General features: G+C 36.5%; 1 protein-coding gene across 4 annotated transcripts; it reads right to left on the reverse strand.

Moving 5' to 3' along the window:
• Positions 1 to 3,983: 3,983 nt before the first annotated feature.
• On the reverse strand, positions 3,984 to 16,726 carry LOC309399303 (cold-inducible RNA-binding protein-like). Of its 4 annotated transcripts, none has more exons than XR_014176499.1 (8): positions 16,571 to 16,725; positions 14,021 to 14,135; positions 13,285 to 13,391; positions 12,252 to 12,345; positions 12,076 to 12,154; positions 10,361 to 10,424; positions 6,822 to 9,868; positions 3,984 to 4,916 (listed from the first exon to the last, which is right to left on the reverse strand). XR_014176499.1 is itself a non-coding variant. In XM_081967020.1 (7 exons), the coding sequence occupies exons 2-6, from the start codon at positions 14,121 to 14,123 to the stop codon at positions 10,361 to 10,363; spliced, it is 447 nt and encodes a 148-aa protein (XP_081823146.1). In that variant the 5' UTR covers positions 14,124 to 14,135; positions 16,571 to 16,726; the 3' UTR covers positions 3,984 to 4,916. The 4 variants fall into 4 exon arrangements, 2 of the variants coding, with proteins under 2 accessions (XP_081823146.1, XP_081823145.1); XR_014176500.1 differs by having other exon boundaries at positions 6,796 to 9,868; XM_081967020.1 differs by lacking the exon at positions 6,822 to 9,868 and having other exon boundaries at positions 16,571 to 16,726.
• Positions 16,727 to 19,228: the final 2,502 nt, after the last annotated feature.

Raw genomic sequence — 19,228 nt, forward strand, 5'->3', positions numbered from 1 at the left:
GAAGTTGGATGACTTAGTCCATTTAACAGCAAAATATGACGGGGAAATATGAAGATGTTCATCAAATGGAGAAAGTGGCAGTTAAAATTCAAAAAAATGAAGAGGAAAATGAATATAAAGAAACTAAAACTGCTGATATTTATGGTGATTGGTTCATCTCTGAAAATGGAAAGAGTGGAATATTGAAAGAGGAATTAAATGGAGGGGAAACTTACTCCAGATGGCAAGATAAAGGAGAAGAAAAATAAAAGAATTTATGGACCTAAAGAACTTTTTTTTAGCAATAGTTTTGATCACACCAACAATCAAAGATAAGCTGATTAAGGAAACAGAAGAAGGGCATCGAAATTACAAGAGAGACTGTATAAGCAAAGAGCTGCTAAGAGGAGTCCATACAAAGTTGATTAAAGAGAAGATAAGAGGACTGATACAACAAACAGCAGAAAATGTGAGATTGTCTTGTTACTGGAAAGATACAGGTTGATAGATGGAAGAGTATAACTTAAAACTAGCTAAATTTAGTGAAATTTAGTGATAACAGATAAACAAATAATTGATAATGATAATAATGTATACTATGTGTAGCGTCATGATAAGCAATAATGGGATATGAATATTGAATGGTACCCATGAAAGGAAGATTAGAAACCATCTTGGATTATATATAAAGATTAATAAATAAAAAAAGAACCAAGTTAGATATAGTTAAGTTTTTAATATTAGGGGGAAAATGTAATGATATACGATATAGTTAAATAAAGGAGGGATAATGATAATAAGGTATAGGTATGGGTACAACATAAGGAAATTGAATGTAAATTGCAAATAATGATTTGGAAAGAAGGATTAGAAAATTTTGTTATTGAATATTATGGATGTTTAGCTAGAATAGGATACAAAGATTCAGTGTTATTGGAGGATTTTAGAAATAGTAAATGAAATGCTAGTATGTGGTTATGTATTAAATTTTGATATATTTTATGATGGACGTTTAAACAATTATAGTCAAATGTAAATGGAGGTATGATGATGGTAGCATGTATAAATATTCTGAGTTAAAACACTTGAGTTAATATGAATTATGCTTGATGACTGTGGAAGAGATGCACGAAAGCCTTTTGTAACCAACTGATATACTTTCTACAGTATGCAAAAAAGGAAGATTTTGTGTGTTAGGGATGTTAGGGATGTAACCCTAGGCTTGGCTTGGCAATGTATATTAAGCTATGATTAAGTTACTGTTACTTTAAATGTTAGAGAAATGTAATTGGTTTGTTACCTCAAGCAGCTATAAGAGGGAGCCAGAATGGCTGTTAGTTCTCTCTCTGTTTTGTTAGAAGCTGGTCGGTGTATACTGAGGTATTGTGGTTTTCTACTGTTTAGCTATACTTTGTGTGTTAAACTGAGAATATTGATAACTGAATTACTGAACCGTGTATGACTTGGACTGTTAACCGGACTCTACATAGTACACTACTATATTTTTATACTATTCAGTGTCTCTGTATGCTGGTTTGTGCGTGTTATTCCATATCACTCTCATTACACTTCTCTGCATACTTGCTCTTCTAACGGGGAGCTTAATTACTTAACAGTGTTTGTTTTGAAAATAAAGAATTTTAAAAAATTTAAAAATGAAGAAAAAGATGAACAAAGAGACAAGAAAATTGGAGATATTGACAGCAGATTGAGCGTGGTTGAAAAAGATAAGAGTGGAATATTGGGATAGGAGGTCAATAGATCAGAATTTTATCTCTGATTTCAAAATATAGAAGGGAGAAAATTTGGCAGAAATAATGATAGAAATTCTGGCAGAAGCATTGATGATAACTAAAGAGAAGATGATGGATGGGATGGATGAGGTGTTTCGAGTTTTTACAAAATATGCAGTGAAAAATAAGCTGCCCTGAAAAGTTCATGTAAGATTTACCAAGAAAACAATCAGAACACAAATACTAGAGATGGCAAGAGATAAAAAATTGAAATACAAAGATAAGGAGATTGTTGTTCTGAAACAAGAACCAAAAAGAGTGAGAGAGATGAGAAGAGAATATCAATTCTTGACTAAAATCGTACTTTAAAAAGGTGTTAATTACAGATGGCTGATACCAGAAGGTCTCATTTTGTATGGCAAGAACAAAGATACAGAAAAGACTCAATTGAGAAAGCAGAACTATTTTATGAAGATTATTTGAGAGGGAAAGAGGAGGAGACAGGAAAAGAAGAATCAGTAATTGAATTTCGAGAGGAATGCCTAGCGTGATTGAAAAGAAAGAAGGTGCGGTAGGCAGGGAGCCCAAAGAACAACGAGAACTGAGATCTACTAGAGCAGTAAACCCTTCTTATAAAGTATAAATATGGAAGAGAAAAAAATTGATTACAACTAATATAAATGGACTTAATTCAGCTATTAAAAGGAAAACATTCCACAAATTGGAGAAATTAAAAAGTGATATAATCTGCCTACAAGAAGTACATATTAAAAAGCAACATGAACAAATATTGATACAGCCAAAACTAGAGAAAATATTTACTGCGTTGACACAATGTAAGAAAAGAGGAGTGGTTTTATATATTAAAGATACAATTCCAGAGAAACAAATTTATACAGACGATGATGGAAGAATCTTAGTGGAAATTATGGATAATAATATGAAAGTACTTTTAATAGCAATTTATGCTCCAAATGACAATCAAGAAGAATTTTATAGAAAATTATACATGAAAATAATTGAATTGGACTATGTTAATATCTGCATGATGGGAGACTTTAATGGAATAGTAGATGAGAAATTGGACTATAAAACACAAAAAACAATAAAGCAAAGTAGACTGATTCTTCAAAAAACCTTCTTTAAAATGATAGGTGAAATAGACTTAAAAGATCCATGGAGAGAAAGAAATGCAAAAAATAGACAATTTACTTTCTACTAAAATAGACAATCATGGTCTAGAATAGATATGATATGGATGTCAACGGAATTGATCTTTAATATACAGGAAATTGATATAGAAATAAGTACTTGGGCAGACCACAATCCACTGGGGCCCATCCTGTTGGCATGCCATAAGGCCTTGGCGATCTGGTTGTTCTCTGGCCTTGAGTTAAGTTTGATGCAGCCCTTTTTAGATATTCTTTTGTCTATTTTCATTTTTTTTTAAAAAATAAAGTGATTGGATCCCACCTTGCTTTGATTTGTATTGCATTTTTATTGTTTATTTGGGAGCCTCTCAGACTCAGTTTGGAGTTGGGCAGCATCTAAACTAAATTAAATAAGTACAGTAAATAAGTAAATAAAGATCACAATCAATATAATAATTTTCCTAAGAGTTGCGATACTGAACCAAACTATATACAGGGAAAAAATAAAACCTATCAAGATCACTGTCCCAGCATAAAGAAAATATTTTAAATCAAATTGATTGCATATTGTAGTGTGAGAAATCTTACCCTACATCTAAAAAGACAGAAAAGCAGTTTCTCAGCATCTCTTTGAGAAGGGCATTCTAGAAGCAGGTCTTCCTTAAGAGTCACCCACCTAATTTTTCATGGTGAGGACAAACAAAATCAAGTCACTGAGGATGGCCAAAATGCTCAGAGGGTGGAAAGAGGCATTCCCTGAGATATTCAGCAGCATTCCCTCTAGATCCATGAACAATAATGGCCTTATTGATGCAAATGTATTTTCTTCTAGGGGCAGAATTCTGAAAGAGGAAGAGGAGGGGAAAGAGCGCCATACAAAACTCTTTCCAGTAGATGGTTCGAAAGGACGTAATGTTTGAAGCAATAGCATTCAGAGTGGTCCAACACTAACCAGATCCTGACATAGGCTGACTAACAATTTAAACTGGGATCATCTGTCTCAAAAAAAGTTAAAAACACTAATGGAACAGCGCTAAACATTTATTTAAAATATCTCCTGAGGTTGAAATGCCATATTGTCTGAATAGAAAGGAAATGATTCAAAATGAAAGACGCTGAATGACTTCTAGAAAAAATTTATTTTAAAATAAATATCCTTGCAGCACTTTTACAATCTGGTCCCAATGCTCAAAAGGTATTTGGAGGGCACTAAAAAAAATCCACACACACATGCACACAATTCTGTTTCCCACCTGAGTAGTTTAAAATGAAGCCACCTTGATACAATGCTCGCTCTTGCTTTGCCACTTACAGGTGATTTTAAAACCACCCAATTTTGCTATAAACCGAAGTATTTCCTTGCCTAAACACCATGGAACCCAACTATTACTATACCTTAGTAATAATATGTCAATCTTTGTCCTGAAAAGTACCTTTCTTTAAAATTAATTCATAGAATCATCACGCTGAAAGGGACTATTTAGGCTTTTAAATTCAACCTTTCAGTCAGGGCGAGAATACATTAAAGCATGCCAGAAAGAAGTCTGATTGCTGCTTGCCAGGATCCAGTAAAGAGGAATCATTATTACTTGGGATTCCTTTGTTAAATTGTTCCTGTCTCCCTCCTGCTCCCCCCCCCAACCAACTCCCAACATTCACTTGTAATCTGTATTCTGTGATTTAAGATCATTATTCTATTTCATGTACTCTGGACAATGGAATGCAGCTTTTGGTCTTCTTCCTTGTAATTTGGATGCTATGAGGATATAATCCTTAAAGATTTTTGTAACAGTAGCTCCTCTTGTGATCTTCCACTGTAGATGACCAGGCTGAGCTCGAGGAGTCAAACATATCATCAGTCTCGAGTCCCTTCATGCCCACAACAGATTTAAGTCCAGCCAACCTTGAATTCCGTTGACTGTTATCTACTGCCAACTCGCTTTGACTGTTAGTTCAGAGCTCTTGTAAAGAGCTTTAGCATGCAATAAGCCTATATATTCTTTTGAACTGCCCGGAATCCTGATTTCCCGCACTTGACACCTGCTGGCTCATTCTGAAAGACAAAGAAAGGAAGTATAATACTTTTGTCTTGAAGCTTTCACCTACCTTTGGAAGAGAGGAAAACATAATTACACCAAGCTGGTCCCCTACAGCCAATTAGTAGATTCAAATGTCATTTTTCAATGTAGATTTCAAAACTACAGAAGACGACTTTCAGCAGACTTTCTGTTCCTCAGAAGCTAACTTCCTTTTCCTGACTTACTTACTGACATGTAATTACAATTGTATTTTGGCTGGTTTCAGTTGAATAAATCTGCATCATAAAATAATTCTCTACATGATGGGAAAAAATCACAATCAACACCCAGAATTAACTTACACTTGTGGTTAAAAACACTTTTGCATCTAACTTTAAAAAAAGGCAGCTTCCCACAACTGAAAATAATGTGCATTACCTTAGTTGGATAGTTGATAATTAAAGAAACTAGAAGGCAATATAGAGGGAATATAGCCTTTATCATTCATGCTTCCACACTGAGGAAATTACCCATATCATACAATTTTCCTGAATAAGATTAGGGGAAAATATTTTTAAGAATTCCCACTTTTGTCATTTATCCAAAACATGTGAAGTAAAAGAGGAAAACTGTTTTTTTTTTAAAAGTAAAACAGTTCTTGGCATTAAGACCAAAAGAACTTTCCTCTTTTACTTTGTGGTTTTATCACTTGGTTGTAAACAGTATGATGGCATCTGGTAAAGAAATCTATAAAATCAGGATAAAACATTTTTGGCAGACATTGCAGGAAAAAAATGCAATAGAATGTAAACCAAGGATTTTGTTATTGCTGTTGCTGGGGATTGTCTTGAAAATGTCTTTTGAGGACTACAAGTAGCATGGTATTACCCCCAAGGGGTGTGGGTGCAGATGTTTATATTCTTTTTTGCTTTTGTGGATTTTTAAAATAAAGGTACAGATAGTTCTTAACCTAGGACCACTTTTTTGACTGTTCAAAGGCAGTTTAAAAAAAATGACTTGTGACCAATCCTCACACAACCATCACATCCCATCACATGATCAGAATTTGGGCATCTGGGATTTATTATATACAGTTGCAGAGTTCTGAGGTCACAATTGCCATTTACCACCTTCCCAGGGAGCTTCTGATAAGTCAACGGGGAAACCAGATTCACTGAATGACCATGGTAAAGGTATAAATTTGCACTTAACACTTAAGAACTGCATCACTCAACAACAAAACCTGATCCCAATTATGGTTGTAGGTTGAGGACTACCTGCAGTATTAAGCTACTGCTTGTATGAATTCACACAATATCTAGAGTGGTGCTGGCGGCTACAGGCCAGCCACAACCCACTCACTACATATAAGTCACAGGACACAAAATGTGGCATAAAAGCAGTAGCACTGGAGAAGATATTATCATTTTGTTCTACAGGTCATTCCAATGAGTGATATTTATAACAGATGGGTTGGGACTGAAGGCTAACTCTTAAAAGAGGACGAACTGGGATCAGTTATTTGAGAGCTGTGGCATTTATCATTTCATTGCTCAAAAATACTTTTTATCAAAGCCATCACATTTGTTTTGATGAACTCTACAAATAGCAAAATAGATTTTTTGAAGGAAAATCCTTTAAAGCCACAGCAAGTATTTTAATAAATGAGTGACCCATCTTATAAAAATTATATTCCAAATTTCATGAGCTTTGTCTTATTAGTCAGGATGCCATTTGGTTGTTTGACTAACTATATTAGATCAACATAACCAAAGATCCATAGCCTGCCTTAATTAAGAAGGGCTTTGTGTGGCAAACAGTAACATACGGAATTAGTACTTTCCCCCCAAATTTATTACACTGGCTGACTTGACCATCTAATATTCAAGTCTGCAAATGACCACATTAACATACACACAAGACAGAAGCTCAAGAGGTACCCAAAGAGCAAGTCTGTTTTCAACTCCAGCCTTGAGGTAAACTCTTCCAGGATCCAGAGATGCCCCTTCCACCTGCCAAATAAAGCCAGGTTACAATTCTAATTCAGTATTCATTATGTGATATTTTGATAATGGAGCCTTCCAGGAGAATTCTCATTATCCTGGGGATAATTTATATTAAATATTATGCTATGTTCATCCAGTTTCCTTTAAGGACAGGACCATTATCATCAAATTTATTTGCTGCCCAGGTCACACTCCAAGGCAACTCTATACATTCGAGACAAAAATAAAAAAGACCAGCAACTCCACTTTACAACTAGATACCCCATGACTTATAACCATTCACTTAGTGACCAGTTACAATGGCACTGAAAATATGACTGGAGACCAGTCCTCACACTTACGACCATTGCAGCATCCCATCACGATGAAAATTCTGGTGTTTGGCAACTAGCATTTGATTGCAGTGTCCGAGGGTCACACGATTGCCATTTGCAATCTTCCCAGCTGGCTTCTGACAAGCAGTCAATGGAGTAGCCAGATTTAACTATGATTCACTTAAACTACAATGATTTAACAACCTTGGCAAAAAATGTGGTAAACTTAGGTGCAACTCACTTAACAGCCACCTTGCTTAGTGATGGAAATCCTGGTCATAAGTCAAGGACTACCTGTAAGTTGTCTCTACATAGGACATCAAGCCTTATTGTAGAACATGGAAGATTCAGCTATAGGTCAATTAATCTGTAGACACTTCCACTGAATAAATTATGTGCAACTCAACATAACAATCTTAGAATGTTATGGACCTGTGCACAATTGATTATAATTATTTGAAACTCATGAGTTTCCTTTCTGGGGGGCCATATTAAATTCTTGTAACAAGTCCCACCATCTGTTATCACCAACTACTTTCACCAGGTATAATGGAGTTAGGAGTTAAGACATGTATCAACATACACATGCTATCACTCTTCAGATACCTGATTTATTCATGCGGTCATGTTGGCCCATAAGATGGGGGCTATTATATTAAAATACTTCAATATTTATAATTGGTACAAAGTCTTGCAGTTTCATTACTTGCTTCTTCCAGTTTCAGTATTTGCAGGATCTTAATATTTTCCATAATATACCTGTGCCACATTAATTTTGTGGCATAAATTGATACCACAAAATCAGCAATGGATCAACAAGTACCTTTTTGAGTTAAGATTTGGGATTCAAAAAGCAAGACCTGTTCAGAAGCCCACTTTTGTCACAAAATGGTATTTTCATAAATACAAAAGTAGATTAATTTAGCTATCTTTCCCGAGTCCATATAGATTGATGATGTATACTTTACACTCAATATTAAGAATCTGCAGGAACAGCTGAATTATAGTCAGTGCTGAATTATACTGAGGAAATTTGCATTATTTTTTCATTTTAATATTGTATAATTACATTGCTGATTTGAAGGACGATGAAAGATTTCAGCAAGGGACTATAATCCTGCTTTAATAGTCACTTGCTCTAATATTTTAGCAAGAAACACTCAACATTCAAGGGTATTTTAACAGTGGTGTATTTAGAAAAATTCTTCTAGTGCCTCTGAACTGAAACCTCACTTTAGAAATATTGATGATTCTTTAATGATTATGCATACAGCCCCATGTATGCATTGTGATTGTCACAAAATACTTTAGGACCTAAAACTTTGAGAGGCTCAATGGGCAAGATAAGAGTGACTGACAAATCATCTGTTATGACAACTTACATACTTTTAACTAATGCATAAAAATGATAGTGCTTGGGAAAGTGGAACCAGAGGTAATTATTTCATCATATTTAAATTGAATCTCACATTTCTGATCACCTTTAACATGTATTTATTTGCTATATCTAAGTAATGCATAAATTGGCAGGGAATCCTTAAAAAAAAGGCCACAATGGTGTCTTCTATGCAAATTTAACAGCACTTTACTGTAAAACGTTCAAATGGTTCAATGAAAAAAAAAAAGGTTAAACATCTATGTGAGAAATGAGCCATTTCAAGCATCTGGGATGCAGTCCAAACTTCAAAATACCTGTTAAGACTTCCATAAAATTTTACACCTGAAATGTTTCAAATCTACTTTGCACACTTCTATAAGCTAACACAGAAACAACTCTTCGAGTTCTAAAAGCTTGGTTTTCAAGCTTTTACTGCAACATCTATATGAAATTATTTTATAAAACTTTATGCTTGTAGCTTGCCCACTTATGTGATGGAGTTTTTCTATCAAGATTTCTGTTTATCCAAGTACCCATGTAGTTACTGCAGCCTTAACTTGACTGCAAAGAGTTGAAGTGTTACAATGTCAAGAACAGAATTCATTTTCAGAAGGGCATTTAATAGGCTTCGTGAAGCCAAAGAACTGAATACAGGAATACCTTAACCACTTTTAGTACAATATTGAATTACATGTGAGTCTTCCAGTTTAAAAGAAAAATATAAACAAACAGTTTTTCAAGAACTTGCAGGTTCTGCAAGCTTCAGGTTCTAGGTACATCATACAGTATAAATTTGTTTCTGAAGATCAACACGAGTCTCCCTTAATAATCAGGGGGGGGGCTGCCTTCCACCATGCCCCTTCCTCACTACATCATAGTACTTTTACAAAACTACAAGGTATTAATGCATTTATAAAAACAAGGAGGATCTTCACACCTTGCTCAGGCTCTGGGGAATTATAGGTGATATATAGGTCAGACCCCCCCCCCACACCTTGGCTTGTTGAAAGAAATCAGGGGGAAAAACAATAAATGTATTATTCAAAATGCTTAAACACACCTGTAAAAAATAAAAAAGGAAAAAAAAAGCAAATTAAAAAAAATTCCTCCAAAAAGATCTAATAGGCCATCCTGTAGCAGAAGCTGTTGGGCTGCTTGTGATAAGACTACAAAAAAGGGAAGATACAGGTAGAGAACTAAACAAGATTCAGCGAAGCTCCAAAAATCTTTATAAATACAGCCATTGGAAGGACGATCTTGAGTCAGGAAGGATTTATGCTCGGTGCAAGCTGAGAACGAGAAGCAGGTACAAATTGTAAAGCACACTGAAGAAACCGGTACATTTTACTAAACTAGTCTCCCTCCTCCCAACCCAGGCTAAATTGTTTACAGCCTTGGGTGATGGTGCTGTCAACTAACCTGAAAAGGAGCATGAGGAAGGGGGGGGGGGAGTAAAGCTAAGTTTCCTTTATTAAGGGCCACGTTTGCCAAGTTTTTTTTTCTTTCAAAAATGTATGGCTCTAAGAGGTATGTGGTGGTTTATTTATCAAAATAGTTCAGAGGATGTTTCTGTGCGCAAAGAATGCAGTCAGAATTTTTATAGACTTGTTCAATAGTTCCTTTAAGAATCGATTTGTTAAGATGCTGAACTGTCCCAGTTTTTCTTCAGCAAGACAGTTCTTTTAGGTTGTATTCAGAAGGCTAAGTACTACGTTTTACTACCTACTACATTACAGGAACAGACTTAAGCCCACTTGAACATACTAAAGAAACATACTTACCTAATTATCATAATTGTCTCTGTAAGAGCTTCCAGAGTAACGGTCCCCATAGCCTCCCTGATTTCTGGAAGAAAAGCAGAAGACTGATTTAGTCCAGTGCTAGATTAGTTAAATTGTGCAAATACTAATACCAAGAGCAAAACTCATTATGTGCAAGCAAAAAAAAATGCTTTATCCTCTATGCACAAATGATAGTTGCATGATTTTGGATATATTTTATCATTATCATCCAATATCAATTATTATGGGACAGGCCAACTACTTTGATGCACTTATTATGTACTTCCTCAGATTATTTTTTTCATTTATTGCAATACTAAGAGCTGATGTAGAGTGAATGTGATCTGAAATACAGGCAGATAATTAACACCTGTCCAGAACCACTTAAATAAAGCAGCTGCATTTTTTCTAGGGGTTATTTTGTTACTACCATGCCATCCCACTATGAGATATGCTTGATTGAAACAGAAATGTTGCAAGGCCATACCAAGGCCTGCCTAACATTGTCCACCCAATTGCATTCAGGATCAGTTATAAAAGGCCAGTCACACATAAGCACATTGCAGTAAAAAAGCCATGAAGTGACTAGGCCAACAGTGATTGACAGGAGGGCACAACTATGCAAAATTCTTCCTTACCACAGCTGTAATCTGCTCATGAACAAGAAGTCCAAGACAACTTTCAAATTATGTACCATGATTGAATGGGGAATTGCTATCCCATCCAAGGTAAAAGATGTGGTATTTTCAGATCCAACAATCTACATCTGCAGTGACTTGGTCTTGCTAGGTTTATTTAATATATTAATATAACCTTGCCAACACCTACTAAATGTTTACATCCATTTAGGGCAAAAAGAATAATTTTAAGTATCCCCCCCCCCCATTCTATTCAACCCAGCTACAGTACAGGGCAAATCAAGCATATCCATTCCATTATAATTGTGTATCTATCTATTCCACGTGATTTAAAATGGCATAGTGTTTTCATTTCTATAAGACACAGTATGTTATTTACAGCAGGAGAGGCCACAGCACCAACAGTTCTCACATTAAAGTAAAATTAACCCCAAAATCCTTATGATGGAAAAAGAACAGCAATCCATCTGAGTTAAAATTAATCTGAAGCAAAGCTAATGTACCATGAGTGACAATAAGATAGAGTACAATTGCTGGAGGTAGCAAGCAGCTGTTTCTAACGTATGCTTTGCTGTATAATTTCTAAAATCACAGTTCATTGCTAGGAATGAAATAGAAAATGTCTAGTGGGATCTTGAAGCATTTTATAGTGTAAGTAGGGGGACTGGTGTTCAATGCTCCATCTCCCCTCAGCAGCTCCCAGCATGGCATTTTTCTACCACCACCTCAAAGGATTGGCCTATGTGCCCATTCTTTAATGTACAGGAATAGATTCTCAGATGAAACAGGTTTCCAGCATGTAATACCCTGCTGGTCTGGCCACATCCAACTCCCAATGCTCCTCCCCTCCTTATCAACTGCTAATAACCTTGACTTTTCCTAATTTTTTCACTGTCCTCCAAACTACTACTGTCTGGAATAATCATCTCTCAATCTGCATCTGGCCCATAACATTTCTACTTTGTTCTGTTTATTGAACCAATATGTATGTTTCAGTTGAGGCATGGAATATTTTGCAGATCTCTGTTTTCCATACCCAATCTGTAAGGATCACAATTTGCCTTTAAAAAAGCTTACCTGCTGCCATAATAGTCTCTGGATCCACCATATCCACCGCTTCTGTTGTCATAACGGCCACCTCCATATCCACCACCTCCTATTGCAAAGATAAAAGTATCTGTTAGATTTTATCATTTCAATGCAATGGAGGTTTATGTTAAAAGGGCAAGTATAATATTGTAGGAAAGCTTCACCTCTAGAAAATCCACGTCCACGTCCTCTGCCTCCAGAAGAGCCACGGGAAGATTTCCCAGCCTGGTCAACTCTGATCTGACGTCCATCCACAGACTTTTAAGAAAGAATTAAATAAAAATTTATTCGATACAATTGCCAAAAGGAAGCTGCCTGAGGTGACGATGATATGGGCATAGTTAAGTCAAATACTGCATTTGATTATAGCATGCGTGATCTTTTTCTTGCCACAAGCCCAATTTGATAGCAATTTTTGGAGGGGCTTTAAGCGTCATTCAGTTGCAGACTGCATTTCTCCATTTTACAGCTTGAGAAGAGGAACAAACTCTCTAATGTACAATACATAATGCCCAGGAGAACAAATACAATTTGCCTTCTCTAAACTAAGCAGGTAAGTATCCAGACTCGGGCCACACCTCAAAAATATTTGAATATCAATAATGCAACAATTATCTGCAAAAAAAGTGTCTTAAATAGGGCCAGGGTTTGTTTGTTGTAACTTTCAGCTAACTGTGCACATTACGTTAAGGGGAATTACAATAATTCTGATGAACTGTTTTATGGAGCTAGTATTGTTATTCACCCATTATCTGACATTAATTTTGAGTTGTTTTATGAGGTTTTTGCTGGGCTGGTAACTAAAGCTTAGCCTATTTTCAACCTGAAGTTAACAAGATTCTGTAAAAAAAACTTAAAATATATGCAGTCGCTACAAAAGTTAAAGCACTTTCTTTCTTACTATTTAGAGTTTAGAAGATACTGTTTTCCTATGAGGCACTACTTTTAACAAGAGATTAAAATGATTGGATTAGATGACTTCTGAAGTACTTTTAAACTCTAGTGTTCCAGAAGTTTGATACGAGTGTCTACTATGAGTAGAGATAGTTGTGTAAGTGGACATAGATACAGAATTGGAGGGAACATAATGTAATATTACAATGTATTAATCTTTATTGTAGGACAAGTATGCTTGGAAATAGCAAAGCATGAAACTTTACTGCAAGCATCTTGATAGTCATCAACTAAAGTTCTCACCTCTCCATTCATGGCTCTCATGGCATCCTTTGCATCTTCAGGACGGCAATAGGTAATAAAACCAAAGCCCCTGGATCGCTGGGTCTCTCTGTCTTTCACCACGACCACTTGAGATTAGAAAAAGAAGCATGCTAATTTAGAACACAGATGTTCTAAGGAGTTCCATGTGTTAGAAGTTTATCTCATGCAATTTATACAAAATAATCTGATCTACTAACAGTCAAACCAAACTGGTGTTAGATAAGGGTCAACAGAATTCAGAGGGTTGGACTTAGGTCTTTTGTGGGAATGTAACAACTCCAAACAGATGATCCTGCCCTCAGGCTCTGCCTCATCTCCTACATTAACTATGTTCAGTTGATTACCATAAAAGTAAAATTTATTGACAGTCCTAATGTTAGTCCTTACACATTAAAGTAACCAGCTTACCAAACACTCATCTGAGGAAGTCATCTGTAATATGAAATAAATCCTTACAATTATGTGTTTGTCAAGTCTTAAATAATAATTGAATTTTTTATATCACTAGGAATGGATAGTGATGGTTGATCTTTATGATTTTAGAGCTAACTATTGAATGGCATCTATTTTTAGCTAATTGCAATTATGTTAAAACAAACCATGATGTTTGTCATGGTCTACTGTCTACAGTACGTTACTGATATTACATCTAATATCAGCAATGAATAAATGAATGTACTTTTGTGGAATTAATATATCTGAAACAATTTCTCACCTTCTGCAATGTCACCATAGGGCGAGAACAATTGCTCCAAATTTTGTTCATTGGTGTCAAAACTGAGTCCTCCAATGAAGAGCTTTCCTTCATCTGACGCCATTTTCTAAGTGATCTGTAAGCAAAAGACTCTTTAATTCTGAGAAAATGCAAGGATATAAACATAAGGGCAAAATTCACACTAAAATAGGCTTATGCTGCTTCAATTACTACAAATTCACTAAACATGCATACACTAATATACAAGCTTTTAACAGATTATTGCTTAAAAGTATATTCCATTGTTTAGAATTATTTTTTAAAAATCAGATTTAAAAGGTTAGAAAAAGATTTAAAAATCTATTTTCATCTGACTAGGTATTTGTAATCTGGTCCTAAACCATATAGTAAATGTTTTTTATCTTTAATTGGGGTAATTTCTAACTTGAAATTTTCTAACAAGGATGTAACTTTTTCCAATTTGAACTGTTTTGTGCATTTTTGGGGGGAGAAGTTGAGGAACACTGTCCTAGACAACTAAATACCAAATTCAACTCCAGCAAGGAGATGCCTTTTTTAAAAGGCAATTGTCATGGTATACAGACTTCCATCATCCACATATAGCTTCAACTTTATGCCTGCAACTGGTTTATACACAAATGAAAGTCTCAGATATTTTAGTGCTATAAAACTAGGATCTTTCTGTTGTCTTTCTTAAGTTAAGACACTTGCAGAGCAAGATGAATGCCTGCATCCATGATTCCTCTTTCCTATTTATACACCTCAATGTTTACTTTGAGGAAGGGATGGAATACAGCTTCTTAATTATATGCATTTGAAAGGCTGTTTCATTAAATCTTACTACCTAGAACAGAAATATCTAGGGGTTCTTTTGGAGATAAGCAATACTTGGTACTTTAAAAATCTAAATATATGCAAAATATTTTTAAAAATCACATATTTTGTGGGTTTCAAAGTAAGCAAGGAGCATCTATTATTCTTTCAGGGCAAGAATTAAATATAGATCTCTCTCATTGTGGAAAGGGCAATATTAATTGGTATTTACTAGACACAGTGTCTATTTTTATGTTACATTCCTTTTATCATTTTAGAAACAAATGGATACAGGAGGTTGAAAGAGGTAACACATGTCCAAATGAAGCAAAGCTAATCAAAAGGTAATGAACAGACTACCACAGTGCAGTTAGCTGCTGTACATTACTCAAGAATTCTTCTTTGATTTCATCAGTAGAAAGATTCCTATTTCTCCATATCAAAAGCACTATCTGATAAACTATGTAGACCTGAAAAAGTCTTGAAAATCTTTTCTTATTATGTCTTTTCCAATGCCAGTTTTTGAACAGGGATTTATTATTTATTCACCAATTACATTATTTTATTTTTTGTTTATAAAACGTGTACACTTCCGTTGATAATGTCAAGCTTTTCATCTCTGGAAAATTGAGTGTCTGCTATTTTTCTGGTGAGGAAGCCCTCTTTCAGGCCAACTACAATATTTCATCATGTAAACTGGGATTTAAGGTATCATTATCAAACCTGTCTCCTTTATAAGCACCACCTGCTTATTTACAGCATCCATGGTATTGTTACATTTATAAAGTTGTGAAGCATATATTATTTCCTGTTGAAAAAGAACTTAAAATATTTATATCAGCACTTGTTATCTGGGGGTTCCCATCTAAATACAATATACCCAGGATTTGGTTAAAACCTTAATGATCCCCAACAGGCACCGTTTATTTATTTTAAGGAATTTGTATTGCCGCCTATTCGCACATGGCGATTCAAGGCGGCTTACAGAATATAAAACCTCATATAAAAACAATAAAATTAATAAGAGTCATATAATAAATTAATATAATAAAATATATTTACGATTTTTTTAAAAAATTGTAAGAATCTGATGCTGCTTTTGTCAGATAAGGATAACAAAAGTAACTGTAAAGCAGCCTGCCTCATTGCACGGTTTCCAATAATTAACGAAATCTGTATTTAATCGTCTTGCATAACAGGGTAAGGGAATAAAGTACCGCTACGATTAAGGGCCTGCCCTAGCGGCATTTTCCCTCCCAACGAATTTCCCCCCCTCCCGGTAAAATGGCCACGAGCACGTGGTCCGAACAGAATGCGGGAAGGCGAGTGGAGCGCGGCTCACGTTCCAGAGAAAAAAAAACCAACTAAGCATGCGCTAAGCCCGCTCCCTCGCCGCCCTGTTCGGGGTGAACGGGATTCTTTCTCCGCACCCCGCTCTCATCGCAGGTTACCAGGCTCTTGAAACTTACCCCGTTGCTCACAGCGGCGCGTCCTTCCTCACCGTCCGTTAGGCGCAAGACAGTGAAAAACGAGTTTCAAAACTAGCGCATGCGCGCAAGGGCCCAGTAGTTCTTTCTGGGCAACCGCCATTTTGTGAATCGTCTCTCCTTTCTTTCCCTGCACCTTTCCCTCCTCTCCTTCAAGAAAGCTTTTTGTCTCCAGTTTCTTCGCTAAGCCTCACCCCGGCACCTTCTCCTCCCGCAAGAGCCCGAGCACGCTCCGATCGAAAACACTCACCAAAATAGGCCTCGAAGCGAAGAGCCGCGCAAAAGACCCGTCAGCTACTGAAGCAAGAGGTATCGCGATGGCGGCGAGGGGAACACGAGTGTTAAAGCGAGGCTGGTTACACACGCTTCTGCGCAGCTCGCGAGCAGCCATTGGTTGGAGTGGCCAGTGGGCGAGGCTTAGCCGAAATAGCGGAGACGCCCATCCGCTCCAGGAAAAAAAAACACTTTTCCTGCGGCGTCTCACTGCAGCCCTATCAGCGTTTGATTGCTGGGAATTGCATTGGTGAAAGGCGTAAGCAAACGGTCCTCGTTAAGGGAGCGCGGACGCGTACGTGTCGCAGCTGCCATAGCAGGCCTCCGATTCGTCGTTTTTCCATTTTCCAAAAGACTAATAAAAGTGGGAGAGGAAGCCAAAATTTGTGTAATGCCTTATCTCCGATTTAAGGGCGGCGGACAATAAAAGGAATGTTTCCTTGAAAGGAACTCAGTAAACCTAATGGAGAAAGTAAACCGCTAATCAGATGTTGATTATAGATACTGCATAATTTTCGGGAAAAAGCAGAGAATAATACGCAATTGGCTAAAAAACCCAACAACCTTAAAAAAAATCAAAGGATTGACAAAAACGATGCATGGAAACGAAAGATAATTGGGGGTGGGGTGGATGGGGAGGAGGAACTTATACCCTTACATCACAAAGAAAATCTCATGAGATACATATTTTGAATCCAAAATATCCACCGCAAACACTTTGGATCCTGGATTGGATGACAATTTCACATTTTTCATCATTGCAGTTTATGCCAGACTGCTGTACTCTGTAAGCCATTTCATCAGGGTCCACAATCAGGGATCGTGTTACACCAACAAAATGGAAGCAAGTGGTGTTCTGTTTGTCAGATTAAGTCCTATTTGAAGCATCCAAAATGTAAATGTTTGTGCGATTGCATATGAAGTTCTGCCGTCTTACAATGTATCATGCCTGATTCCAGAATAGTAGGGCTAGTATAAAATGTTAATTGTGTGGCATCAAGTCAGCATCTTTTTCTATGCTTTCACAATTAAATTACTTCATTTGCAGAATTTGGAAATTTCATTCCCCCTCCCCCTTTCCATCAGATCAGTAGACTATGGTAGTCCTCCACTGGAGATTGTATATTGAATTATTACAGAAAACTGAAGTTGGCTCACATAAATGGAAAACATTGTTGAGCAATTATAGGAAAGCTAGTAAAATAAGAATGCTTGTATGCTTACATTTCGCTACACTAACTCAGGTGGAACAGGAAGATGGGATAAAAATTACAGTGAAATCAAAAGGTAACTAGTTGCCACATATTTAAAGTATTTAAAATTTAAAAACCTTTTTTGGCAGAAGAGTATAAGTACTATATTAAAAAAATCAGTGAAATAACTTCAAAGGTTTAAAAACCTTTTTTGGCAGAAGAATATAAGTACTATATTAAAAAAAATCTGTGAAATAACTTCAAAGGTTTCTGGTTTGATGTTCAGTCTAGTCCAATCCTTGGCCTAGAAACCAAGGATACTGAGTAGAGACCAAGTTCTAGCCTCTCTTAGATATGAAAGGAGTCTTTGGTCGGGTCACTCTCAGCTCACCTTACAAGATTGTTGCAGAGAAAATAGGAGATAATGGTACAGTACAAATAGTGATCAAATTACAACAATTTGTTTAGTGCTGTTCGAAGTTACAGTGGAACTGAAAAAAGTAACTTATGACCAGTTTTCACACTTGATTGTTGCAGCATCCCCATGGTCATGTAATCAAAATTTGGGCACTTGACAACTAGCAGGGATCAGGTGATTATCATTTGTAGCCTTCCCAGCTGGCTTCTAATAACAAAGTCAATGGGGGGAGCCAGATTCACTTAAACAAATGATTCACTTAACAACTGCAGTGATTCACTTAGTAACTGGCAAAAATGTTGTAAAGTGGGGCAGTGAGGATGTTCCATAGAGCAAGGGCCATTGTGGAAAAAGTTTGTCGTCTGGTCCCCGCTAGTTCGACACTCTTTCGCTCACAGGATCTGCAGCATGCCCATTTTGCTGTATTAGGTTGGACAGAGATACTCTTGGAAAAAGGTAATCCCCAGGTAACCTATCCCAAGCCATATAGGGTGAGCCTTTAAAGGTGACCACCATCACCTTGAATTGCACCCAGGAGCCAATGTAGCTCACACAGAAGTGGTATTATATGTGCCATATATCTGCCACCATTTATTACCCACGAAACTATATACTAACCAGATGAAGTTTCCGAATGCTCTTCATGGGCAGCTCCATATACACTGTGTACACAATTACTTGGCTAGTATTTTGACCATATCATCATTTGTATGCATGATTTCCACCTCCAAGCTGTATAAACTTGAATGCTTAGTAGAGTTAAGCATATCAGGTGATGTGTATTTCTGTAATGAAGGAGGGTATGACCTAAGAAGATCAACACCTTATATCACAGGTGTCAAACCCAATCGCATCACGTGACGTGATGTATCATGACATTTTTTTGCTTTGGACCCAGGGTGGGCAAGGTAGGCGCATGATGCATTCGGCCCATGGGCCACCAGTTTGACACCCTTGCCCTATATCAAGGTGTGCATAATTATTAAGCAGCTTCTTTTCCTCAGGCAAAATGGACCAAAAATAG

Source organism: Natrix helvetica (genome assembly GCF_964273705.1).
Source record: "Natrix helvetica genome assembly, chromosome: 1".
NCBI lineage: Eukaryota > Metazoa > Chordata > Lepidosauria > Squamata > Natricidae > Natrix > Natrix helvetica.

What these genes read in the sequence shown, in the direction of transcription:
- LOC309399303 (XM_081967020.1), bottom strand. Translation starts at nt 14,123, where the DNA reads ATGGCGTCAGATGAAGGAAAGCTCTTCATTGGAGGACTCAGTTTTGAC. An exon ending in CTATGGTGACATTGCAGAAG is followed by an intron (nt 13,392 to 14,020) that starts GTGAGAAATTGT and finishes TCTAATCTCAAG; the next exon opens with TGGTCGTGGTGAAAGACAGA. An exon ending in TGGACGTGGATTTTCTAGAG is followed by an intron (nt 12,155 to 12,251) that starts GTGAAGCTTTCC and finishes TCTTTGCAATAG; the next exon opens with GAGGTGGTGGATATGGAGGT.